This window comes from Mastigoproctus giganteus, unplaced genomic scaffold (assembly GCF_048544385.1).
Source record: "Mastigoproctus giganteus isolate SK-2022 unplaced genomic scaffold, ASM4854438v1 scaffold_15, whole genome shotgun sequence".
Classification (NCBI taxonomy): Eukaryota; Metazoa; Arthropoda; class Arachnida; order Uropygi; family Thelyphonidae; genus Mastigoproctus; species Mastigoproctus giganteus.
In genome coordinates, this window is record NW_028328292.1 from 8,520,536 (window position 1) to 8,533,632 (window position 13,097).

Consider the following 13,097-nt stretch of genomic DNA (forward strand, 5'->3'; position numbering starts at 1 on the left):
AGTATCCAATCAAATTGGTCAGGCAAGACTTCCCCTTAACAAAACCATGCTGTGTCCGAGCTATAACTGAAGTCTTGTCTAGATGATCCTGCAGTGCTTCTTTAACCAGTGCCTCCATTAATTTTCCTGGAACAGAAGTTAAACTAACAGGTCTATAATTACTTGTGTTGCCCTTTGATCCTCCTTTGTGAATTGTGGTTGCATTTGCACATCTCCAGTTCATGGGTACCTCCCCTGAGTCCAAAGAAGCTCTCATAATTATGGCTAAGGGTTTGTTTACTCCCTTTGCTGCCTCCTTTAATATAACTGGATAGATCCCGTCCACTCCGGGTGCATTTTTTATGTTTATCTTCAACAATTTCTCCTCCACTTTCCTCTCAGTTATTACAAAATCATCCAGCTCACTGCCAGAGTTTAACTGACCTCTGGCATTCCCCTCGCTGAATAACTCCTCATGGGTGAATGTAGATGCAAAATACTCATTTAGTTTGTTAGCCACGTGAGCAGGATCATCAAAAGTTGAACCATCAATATCCAGTGGACCAATCTGATTCATCCCTTTCCTTCTAGAGTTTACATAGATAAAGAACTCTTTGTTGTTTTTCTTTGCATCCTTTGCCAAGGATTTCTCATAATCTGCCTTTGCCTGCCTAACCTCCTTTGTGATTTGGTTACAGACCAGCATATATCTATCATAGGCTTCCATGTCACCCATTAATTTATGCATTTTTCTTCTCTGTCACATGTCTAATTAGTTCATCTGACATCCATTTAGGCCTAAATCTTGAACAATATTTCTTTGTTGGTATGAAAAGCCTAGTACCTTCCAAGATAAATTCTTCCCATTTTGAATTTGGTGTTGGTAACACCGTATAGAATTTAAATGCTGTCTCAGACCAACGTATTCACCTGTACGAAAGCAAAAACCCTTCCCTTTACCCCTGATAGTAGTTACTTCTTTGAGTAAATCCCACTTCAGCACACTGTTATCACTGCCACTTAGTGGTTCCTTTATCTGCAGATTCTTAATGCATGAAGAATCACTACTGATAATCAGATCAAGAGTATTACTCCCTCTAGTTGCCTCCCGAATATGCTGATGTAGAAAACAATCATCCAATAAATTCACAAAAGCCCTGCTAGTGTGCGAGTGACCAACCCACAAATTCCAGTCAGTATCTGGGAAATCAAAATCTCCCATTATAAGACTCTCTGATTTACTGGCCCACTCTATTTCCCTGTACAGTTCCTTATTATACTCATCAGAGTCATTAGGCCTATAACACACTCCTACTCTCAATTTTGATAAAAAGTTACTCGACGAGGATGGGATTCGAACCCAGTGGATTAGCAGTCCATCACCTTAACCACTGTGCCACCTCGTCAACAATGTATATTTAGTGTAATTTTTGTATGTATATGTAGTATATATTTAGTTTAATATACACTAAATATACTAAATATGTATATTTAGTGTAAAATATGAATAACAATTGCACATGGTTTATAAGTTAAAAATAATGCAGTAATATAATAATTCCATTTTATTCGCCCATGAGCTATTATATATATATAATTTATTATTTCTTATGTTATGTTTTCTATTACTACAACAAATTAACCTCATTTATTATGTCATTTGATTTTTAAGTTGGTGATATTGATATGTAGTGTTCAACTGTTAAAGCTGTTAAGCAACTAAACATTATACACATATTATTTAACTTAGTTATTTAGGGCAGGGTTGGCAACCCAAAGGTCGCGGGTTCGAATCCTGCCTCGGGCTTGGATCAAAGTACTGCAAAAAACCTTGGGAGGTGCATTATGGCCACAGAAGCCGATGCGCCAACAACTACAAAAAAAAAAAAAAAAAAAAATTAGGGCAGGGTCCTAAGTAATTTAGGATCTGTTTTATAGTTGCAGGTGCATTTATAACATGATTGCATTTCAGGCATTTGAGACTAACAATTTAGTGTGCTAGCGGCAACCAGTTTGCCTAGGTTTTTAAGAATTAAATACTAATCCCATATAAACTTATATCTTAAATAACTAGGGTAAACAGCAATATAAAGAAAATAAAAGAGAAAAATAAAATAACAGGGCAAAGGGAAAGGAAAAAGAAAGAAGAGAGGTGAAAAGCAGATAAAGGGGGGGATGGAAGAATACATTCATCCATGTGGCCATCTCTCTGTTACTTCATCAGGGGTTCTGAACAAACAGGTAGCCATACGAAATGAATGCTTCATGAATACCTATTTCTGGTCCCAGTAGCAGTTTTATTTAATTTACTACTTTTATTATTGGCTGCCTCCATAGCCAGGTGGGCAGGAGCAGCAGTGCGTAGCACACGGTTCTTGATTAGACCGGGGTTCGAGCCCGTGACCACCAAATACGGAGGATGCAGAAAGGTCAGGGAATGACCACCGCATATCCCCAGAGCAATATGGCCTTAGTTGCTAATGCTTCCAAAAACCAAATAACAAACAAACAAACTACTTTTATTTCATTTATTTACATAATTTCATTTTTAGCTTCAGTGGAATCCAATGTGTATAGCCTAGGTTTTGGCTAACTCCATAGGAATCTGATTTGCTGAAAGAAGGCAGGACAATGAAGATGAGTGATTTGGCCATCTATGAGCATTATCAAGGATTTACTCAGATATGAAGGAAATGATTGTTGATGGATTGGAAATTAGCAGAATTGAACATGGATAGATAAACAGATAATATTGATTTTTACATGGATAGATAGATAGACAGTCATATTGATTTTTACATGGACAGATAGACAGGCATATTGATTTTTACATGGACAGATAGACAGGCATATTGATTTTTACATGGACAGATAAACTGTTATATTGATTTTTATCAAATATCTAAATGGGGAGAAAGAGGCAAGTTGGTCCGGAAAAATCTCAGCAATGATTAAAAACTGAGGGAGTGGGGGGAATAAAATTTGTTCACTTTTTTGAAAAGATGTTGAAAAAACCTAACCTTTTAGAATATATTATAACTGGTGATGAGACTTGGGTCTACCAGTGTGCCAAAACACTAAATACCATTCATGAATGGGAAAAGTTCAGTCTCTCAGAAGAGAAAAATTGTCATGTCAAATCAAAGGTCGAAACCATGTCAGTTTTTTTTTTTTTTTTCTTTTTCAATATCAGTGAAGTTATCCATTCTGAATTTATTCCTTCACAATAATCAACTAAGCATTCTGCCTTCAATTTTTGAAACACATGCACAGCTGCTAGCTCTCTGGATTTACAACAGAGAATCCACCTTCTTTGACTTGATTTGACTTCTTCTCTGACTTGCTGTCATACTAGAGTTGAAACTATAGAGTTTCTCCATCTTTTTTTTTTCAAACATGTAATTTTTTTCATCTTTTTCTTTTTTGCAAAAAATAGTAAAACTAAAACTGCATTAAAATCATAATTTTTTTCTTAATTTGTTAATGAATATGTCCATGACAAACACCTGAGAATAGTTTGCCATAATTGTTCAGTTAGCCAAAAAAAAATATATGTATATTCTGCAGGTTTTCATTTTTAATGAATGTATACGGTATGGCTCAGGGATGTTACCTTCTATAAATTTATACAGCAACACAAATTAATAAAAGAATTTTAAGTTTATGAAAAACTTTTAATTAAAGATTTATTTTCAAAGAAAACATGCATTTTCAACTTCTAACTCGTGTTGCTTGTAACTTTCAGTCATGAATTCTTAAAACCAAAGCATGTTCTATATGGCATTCAAAAGTTTGCTAGCTCTAAACAGAATTCTAGAAAGCAAGTTGCCCAGCTGGATTATTGGAAGCATTAAATTAAATACCCTGCTACAGTGTGGTTCACTCAGTGATTGTTTGCTATAGAAATCTGTATTTTTTGGTATCTCTCCCTCTGTTCTTCCCCCTGTAGTAGTGCTGCCCACTATCCACTCCACTCTAGAAGCATCAGGAAGAGTTGTCCATTATCAGGTCTTTGGGTACCCCGGAGAGCTCAGCTAAAAATAAAAAATAATGCTCTTCGGTTCAATTTCCCAACAACTGAAATTCAGTTCTTGCCTACTGTATTCTTTGATTTCAGTTGAATTTTAACTGATGCTGCAATTAACAAGAAAACAGCTGGATTGCCAGCCAAACTGGAAATAGTGCAAAGCATTTACAATTTATGACAACACAAACTTTGAAAGCTGACTGTTTATTGCCTTGTATCTATGAGTAATTTATATCTATGTTAATTTTCTGTAGCTGTTTGTACTGATGAAAGTGTCTTGTGTCCAGAGCAGTAAAACGTTGTGGTCATTCAATGCTATAATAGGTGAAAAATATATGAAAGTGGTCACTGCACCATTTCTTGCACATTACAAAAATATATACTTTATGCATTTGTGCACTCACTGCCCAGCAGTGTTATGGGAAAGGAAGTGCCCACTCGCTTCAGGGTCCTAATCAACTGAAGTTCAGTAAAGTGTTGTTTATAAAACTTCTCTGTTATTTTCTGGCAGGAAGGTGCTTTTGGCTGCCCACTGTTCAGTAGCACCACTCAGCAATGCTGTTTTCAGTTTAGTTCTGGTTTACATGTTATTTATATCCATGTGATTGATTTTAGCTTACCATTTGGATAGTTTTATCTCTCTCTCTCTCTCTCTCTCTCTCTCTCTCTCTCTCTCTCCTTCAACCCGTGCATGGTACTAAGAATGATGATACCTTTCTAATACCTTTTGTGTTTGGGGGTTTTATTAAAAAAAAAAAAAAATTTTATATCTGCCTGATACTTTTACTGAAATACTATTGACAGCCAAGTCTGAATAACATTGCTATTTTTATAAACAAAACTGACTCAGCATTTCTAAACATGTGAAAAGTAAAAGTTTCCTACAGTACCTTCCTTGAAGCAATCATAATCAATTGTGTCTAACAGACAATCTGAACAGAAAGGAAAACAGACAGAAAATGTTAGGTAAGCTAATTTTTATAAGCATACTATATTGGTAAATAAAAGACCCTATGGCTGTATTTTATTAGTAAAATTTAATTTCTAGTGAGGTGTGGACTTTAAAACATCTGCTTTTTTCAAATAATTTTGTATTTCTCTTGTGTTTTGGTATATGTTCATGCTTTTTGGAAAAAAATCTCCTGTTTTGGCCAAAAGAAACAACCTGTTTTCCTCCTGCCTCCAAATAGCTAATCTCCAGTTTTTTAAAAGTTGAAAGTTAGCAGCTATGTTTATGGTAGTGCATTCACCAAAAAAAAAAAAAAAAAAGTTAATTTTGAGCCAGAGGGTTTTGCATCTCGACATTATGCCTTCTCACATAACATTTTTAGTGAGACATTTTCTGCCAAAAAATAGAAATATATTTATACAGGATGATTCACGAAGATTTGCCATAACTTCAAGACCTGATTTCTGAGGCAATTTTAAGTTAAAAAGTGCATATAAACATGGGTCTGATTCTGAACAATTACAGAACTGTGACTGTGGAATTTGAATCTTAGGAAAAAAACAAAGCAGTTATGAGCAATATAAAATAAAAATAACAATAGATATATAATCATAACTGATAGAAGGCGCCTCCATAGCCAGGTGGGCAGGAGCAGCAGTGCGTAGCACATGCTTCTTGATTAGACTGGGATTCAAGCCCATGACCACCAAATTTGGGGAACAAAACGGAGGATGCGGAAAGGTCAGGGAATGACCACCGCATAGCCCTGGAGCAATATGGCCTTAGTTGCTAATGCTCCTAAAAACAAAATAACAACAACATAACTGATAAACTTTTTTTTGATTTTTTATTTATTTGTTTTTCTTTAGAAAAGTTACAGTCTGTGTTTACAGATATGTATGTGCATATAGTTAAAGTAGATTCTCAAAAACATCACCTTTGACTTCAGTGGATTTCGCTGCTCATGTGTGAAGCAAGAACTGCTCATCATGGCTGTTTCTTTACATGGGCCACAGCATTCAATGTGTGGTGAAGTAATGCATCTTGTGTTTGACTTTTGTGGCATAATACAAGGTCTTTTATCTTCTTCCATCACCACCACTACGCTAAAGATATAGTGTTTAGGCAGTGCCCTAAGTGGCTAATTTTGTGGACCACTGCAACCAATCCATCATCTAGGACAGCATTTCCCAAACTTTTTTAGTCACGGAACACTTTTCATGTCACAACATTCATGGAACACTTTTCATCTCACAACATATTCATGGAACACTTAGAAAATACAAGTTTAGAGGGAGCCAAAGAACTGTTTGCTAATATTTTATTACATACGACACACACTGTGCATCTGGGAGCATATTTATTTCCAATGCATGTAAAGCTGAAATTCAAATAACTGTCATTATACTTTTGTTTTGGTATTTTATTAGTTAGTTCTTGTTTTTTCACTTTGGATTTTTGGGGAACAAAAGGCTGCGATTGTTCATCCTCACTTTGAAGTGTGACAATATTGTGTTCGTTTTCATTGACCACGATTGCACTACTAGAAGTACTTTGCTTCTCGTTTTAAATTTCTTTTTTTCCAACCACAAATCCATGGTCACATATTTTAATAATAATATTTTGAAATATTAATTATCAAAAAAAATATACAAGGAAGTGAGTTTAGTATGATATCAGTTCTCTTCCTCCTCTCCTTCAACCCGTGTATTCCAGGCTAATTCGCATTCAAATGGCATATTAGATAACACATTGCTACTTTTTTTGTAGATGTCATTACTTCTATGCATGCATCTCTATTCAAAAGCCTGCCAAAATAGTGTTCTGCAGTCTATTTGATTATTAGTCTATGCCAGTATAATAATGACCAAAAAAAATAAAAATGTTAAAAATTATAATGATACAAAAGTGGTGTAAGCTCCAAATTTGCAAAATTTATTTATTATTATTTTCTTATTTTAATTATTAATTACGATTTTTCACGGAACACTTGTTCACATCTCATGGAACAGTTTGGGAAACGCTGGTCTAGGAAACTGGTCATTGAGATGAGTAGACACTGCACAGGAACAATGAGCTCCATCATGTGGAAGTACATTTGATGTCATGTAGCCACAGGTACATCTTTTAACAGTTGTGATAATTCATATAGTAGAAATTATAGATAGGCTTGTCCACATTTGATTGGATATCACATCGTGGCCACACATCATGATATCCAATTAAATTGGTCAGACAAGACTTCCCCATAACAAACCCATGTTGTGTCTGAATTATTAGTCTTGTCTAGATGATCCTGCATTGCTTCTCTAACCAGTGACTCCATTACTTTCCTTAGAACAGAAATTAAACTAACAGATCTGTAATTACCCATGTCACCTTTGACCCCCCCCCTTTGTGAATTGGGGATACATTTGCACATCTCCAGTCTGTGGGGACCTCCCCTGAGTCCAAGGATGCTCTCATAATTTTGGCTAAGAGTTTGTTCACTTTCTTTGATGCCTCCTTTAATATAACTGGACAGGTCCCATCCACCCCAAGTGCCTTTCTTATGTTTAACTTCAACAATTTCTCCTCCACTTTACTCTCAGTTATCACAAAATCATTTAGTTCCCTGTTAGAGTTTGATAATCTTCTAGCCTTCACTTCCCTACAGAATTCCTCATGTATGAATGTAGGTGCAAAATACTCATTCAGTTTATCAGCTACCTGATTTGTCCCCTTCCTTCTAGAGTTTACATAAGTAAAGAAGTCTTTGCTGTTTTTCTTTGTGTCCTTTGCCATAGTTATGATTACATAGGTGAACAAATAAGAGGCCCTGAAAAGAGATACTTCAGTAGAGGATTTATGGCCTTGGGGACCATAAATTCTTTACTCACTGAAGCAAGAGTTCTTTCAAAAATGGCATATTATTATTAATTTTGCAGATATTTATTGTATTTGGTTGACTGTAACTAAATTATGCTGGGGAGAGCATGGAATTGTTGTGAAAAGTGAGTTAATATATTAAAAACATAGTTTCTGTAATGAATTTTATAGTGAAAATAAGATTACTTGTAAAAATTTTTGATATATGGTATATACAACTATAGGAATATTTGCTATACTGGTAAATACAGTAAATAGTAAATTGACGTTTGATTCCACAAAAATAGAACATAGTAAATTAAATAGTTGAGCCTCACTATACCAAAATATTTTGTTAGTGGAAAAAATATTAATTTCGTTTGTAGAATTAGACTGGTTGCTTTATTATCACACTTCACTTTCAGTGTAATGCAACCCATTTTGATTATTGCTCTTACTTGCACTGTACATAACTTTTAATAATGAGGATTATTCTTTTGGAATAAAAAAGGAAAAAGACATTTATGTTAAATCTATACATATTTTTAATAATGAACAGATGAATCCTGTAAATTTACATACAGGAAAATAATGTTAAATTCTTTCCATATTGTTAGTATGAATAAATATGCATTAGATATTATTTTTGTAAATTTGATATTTCTGAACATATAAATTTTCATTTCCAGGGTTCGCTCATTGGTATATGTGGTGGTATTGGTAGTGGAAAATCTTCTTTACTGTCTGCTATATGTGGAGATGTAAGCTGAAATATTTTGTTTTGATATTTATATTAGTATTAGTAGTGGCAAATGATGCAAAAAAGAAAGCTTATACAGCATCAGCCAAAAAAAAAAAAAAAAAAAAACCTTCCCATTTTTCCTATCCATTTCTTCTAAAAGTTTATATAGTTTTTCCTTAAATTTACTCAAGCTATCCACTTCCACAACAACAGTTCAAAGTTTGTTCCAGCAATCAACCATCTGCTGGCTAAAGGCAAACTTCCGCACATCTATTCTGCAACTATTCTTCCACAAATTAAATTTATGACCCCGTATGTGTGTGTGTATTCTGACCAAGAAGAAGAATCCCATTAGCATTGAGTTGACTCATTCCATTCAAAGCATTAAACAGCTCACTGAGATCACCTTGCAGATGTCTAGTCTCTACTTGCTGTGGTTTGCAGAACTGATGCCTCTCTTGGTAAGAGCACCCCTTTTTTCCCGCACCAATTTCATTGCCCCTCTCTGTACTCATTCCAGGAGGTCTACATCCTTCCTAAAACCTTCCACACCTGTATGCAGTACTCAAGATGTGGCCTGACTATTGCCTTATGCAATGGGATAATCACCTCCTTATCCCCGCTAGCAGAATTCCTGTATATTATTGACAAAACCCCATGAGCTGTCCTGGCGACCTGTGTGCACTGCACAGAGAACTTCATATCTGACTGCACAATTGTCCCAGGTATTTTTCATTTTCCACTACCCTGATGTAGTACCACACAACTGGTATGTTACACTGGATTACTACTACCCATATGCAGTATTTGCACTTGTCAATTTTAAACTTCAATTGCCATTTCTCAGTCCATTTGCCTAATTTTTCTAGATCTTGTTGCAGTAGCATACCGTCATTACCCACACTGCCAACCTTTGCATCATCTGCAAACTTAGATATTAAGCCTGATATATCTACATTAATACCATTAATAAATGCAGAAAACAATGGGCCCAGCACCAAACCCTGGGAAGATTTCACTAATAACATTGGTGCATGAATGAAGAGCAGTACTCATTGATAACCACTTTCTTGCATTGCTGCTATTGGATATACGGCATCCTGTAGGAGGATTACAAGGCTTGTTGTGGATCCTCATAGGATGAGAAATTTTATAGTTTGCATTACCGTTAGTAAGAACACAAAGAGGTACACATATACTTGTTTGTGCACTAATGCTAAGGGCATAGTAAATAAATTTCAAGTATTGGTTAAGTTATCAAATGCAGACTTTATAGGAATATCAGAAACATGATACTGTGGGGGGTGGAGTTGAAGTGTTATCTTATTGTATCTTCTTTTTTGTATTATATTTATTTATTTATTATAGATAAATATTTATATATCCCCTTATAAACCCCTCCCACTTTTACACCTGACTTGATTGATTTCAGAAAATCCCAGACTCACGGGAACCCCAATTATAATAGGTATTCTTCCACTGGACTGGCTGAGTTTCGGAATAACAGACACACACACATGAATGTAGAATATAACATTTGTTTATTGACATATCATATATAAGAAAACTAGCAATAACATTTAACTGAATACAATATTTTGTTGGAGACTTGTTATGTTACTAACATTTAAATGTGTAAATATCGTGATATCAAATCAATCATTTTACCAACAATTATGCAATTCTAATACATATTCTTATATATTATATCATTGTGTCTCTTCATGTTCTACATAGGCTTCGATAGGTCATGGTATTCACCTCACACAATCTGTCTCTCTCTACTCCTAAACAGTCCGTATAAATTAACGACCAACTATCAGCCAATGAGCTGGCTAACAAATTCATTAAGAGTTCGTTTTCCAAAATTGTAAGGAAAGTACATTTATTCAATCAAACATTTCCTTATAGCCAGGTTAACAGTCAACATAAATCAATCAAATTAAATCGTACCCTTCCAATCAAGTAATTCCACAACTCCATAATAGCCTACCTGTTTAATCAATTCCTACTCCAATCAGATATATTCACCATAATTCAACATTCACAATAATTCAAAATTCAACTTTTAACTCTACACTAGTTAGGAAACCTTTACCCAATCGTTAACAATTCTTAATTACTTAATAGGTCATTTCTTTCTATCAAACATTGATACAGAACTTCACTTCCAATTATAGACTACTTACACCTTAATTACATTACTCTTATGCCACCATCTAGTCTGATTATCTTTCTTTATGTATTACATTAGTACAGTACACTTATATATATATTTATCACTTAGACATCCTCCCATAACTATATAGCATTCTCCTATAGTCCTGCCCTTACTAATTTAGGTTCATTTATTCTCAGAAAACTTCCTAACACTTACGTGATTTTCTGGGCTTTACTCCTTGCTCGGCTTACTTTCCTATCTGCCTTCGGCGAGGACTGGAATACGAAGGTCGCCCATCCGGTGATCACGGTAATCTTTCTGATGTTTCCCTACCGGGTACCACGCGGCTGGATTTAATTCAGGATCCATATTCTTTCTTAGTCTGCATTTTTTTCGTGGACTGAGGTGCTTTCCGAGTAGGCCAGTCGCTCGACAGCTCATTTGATTAAACTTTACCTCTAGAATTCTCTGAGTGTGTTTCTCCTTTCTCTCTCCATACTGCTTCAATATCTACAAGGGAACATTCCTTCCTCCTCTAGTCTTACACAAAGCTCTTATCACAAATTCTCCCCACTACAACTTCCATCTCCCCAGGACTGCATCCACCACCCAAACTCGACCACAACTCTTTCCGAATCACCCCAAAACAAAACTCCTCGAATCTGCCCAGTATCAATCTTTCAGACCCTTCTCTACGTTCTCTCAAAAATCCCTCCGCTTTCTTCCTGGCCAATCGTTGACTTCCACATCCTTTCCTTCATGATTCTTATTCGTCTCCATTCATTTCCGTGGGCGTGTTTTTCCATCCTTTTGTGTCCGAACTTCAGTTGGTCTGGAAATTTCTGGCACTTTCGAGAAAAATAAACGTAAGTTCCGGTCAACTAAGCAAGTTTCATGCCTTCTTTGTGACCTCACATTCACATCCATTGCTACCTCGCCCACACCTGCTAGAGTCGCACCGTGAAATTTTTTAAGAGGGCCACTCCCGCACTCAGTGCCCTTTCTATAGAGTATATGCTCCTGTCTTAAGTGGGATTTGTTTCGGTCTATTATACTTTTACTTACTCGCTTAAGGAATCCTTTACAACCGAGATATAACTAACTGGGAGTGTCTGGAATAACTTTCGAATTCCAGTGTTTCCTAACCCATGATATTTGAGCTGAAAACTAACTATTTACACTACAATTAATTCTTCCAATATTTAACAAAACTTTATTAAATTATTGTAAGGATGGGTCCTTACAATACCACTCTGATGTATGGGATGCAGAATTCGAGTACAGTGAGTGCAGTATATACAGAATGGGCAGACAGGACAGAGGAGAAAGGAGGCAGTTATGTTTTTGGTTAAGAAGCACACATTCTAAATCAGTGCCTTCAATTAACACAGGTTGCTAGCATAATGTTGAGTCAGTGTGGCATCAGAAGCCTGTGGGAAAACAGAAATGAGAGTAGAAGTATGTAATAGGCCAAATAACTGTGATGAGTGTAATGAACAAATATAGATGACTCTCATCAACCGGTGCAATACCACCACTTTGCTTATTGGAGGCTTGAAGTGGGGGAACCCATGTTTAGTCTCCAGAGCTACGTTCTGGTCAATCCTTCCCCATCTCTTCCATCATGCAGTATGACTGATGACTTTTGAGATTATGATGAACATCATGGCGAGATCCAATCTTCCTTACATTTCAAGGATACAACTCTAAAACGGTGTTTGCAGGCCAGCCGCTAGTTAGTACACTGGACCAAATCTATTGATAACTCTTTAGGAGGCTTCAGATCAGCTAGTGTATAATCTTGCTACCTCTACTCTGCCAGATAGTGACTGGAGGGAGTCCAAGTAGTGTATATGTGGGGGGGGATCGTCGAGGCCACGTTATGTCAAAGATCTGGGTATATTCTTACCAGGTGTTTTTTTTTTTTTTTTTATGTGAACCCCAAACACCAGAGGTATTAGAACCTATAGTACTTAGTACCGTGCTTGGGTTGGAGGTTGAGAAGACAAAAGAAGGTATTTGTTGACATTGGACTTGAACTTCTGTAGATTGTAATTTTGAGGAAATACGTATCAAGGAAGGTTGTTCCAGAAAACGGCAGTTGAATGAATAAATGAAGAAGATGAAAAGTTGGTTCTGTGGGTTTGAAGTTGGACAGTAAATGGATGTTGGCTGGTGGCGGCACGTGTACGGACTGTTTTGAAAGAGAGAGCGGGAATTATAGAAGCCAATTCAGAAGAACAGTGCCCATGGAAGTATCTGTAGAAGAGGCATGCAGCAGAAACAGTACGTCTATGAGAAAGTGAGTGGAGAGACTAGATGAATCATTAATTAACCTAACTGCCCTCTTCTGAATGGAATCAAGAAGCCTGAAAGAGGTTTTGGGAGCACC

At 36.1% G+C, this 13,097-nt stretch overlaps 1 protein-coding gene across 1 annotated transcript in view; it reads left to right on the forward strand.

The window, feature by feature from the left end:
- Window positions 1-13,097, forward strand: part of LOC150074939 (ATP-binding cassette sub-family C member 5-like) — a gene marked incomplete at its 3' end in the record, with an annotated part of 377,014 nt that overhangs the window by 213,708 nt on the left and 150,209 nt on the right. The window contains 1 exon segment of the mRNA XM_090389388.1: window positions 8,492-8,563. Within this exon segment, the coding sequence (XP_090245514.1) occupies window positions 8,492-8,563 (72 nt within the window).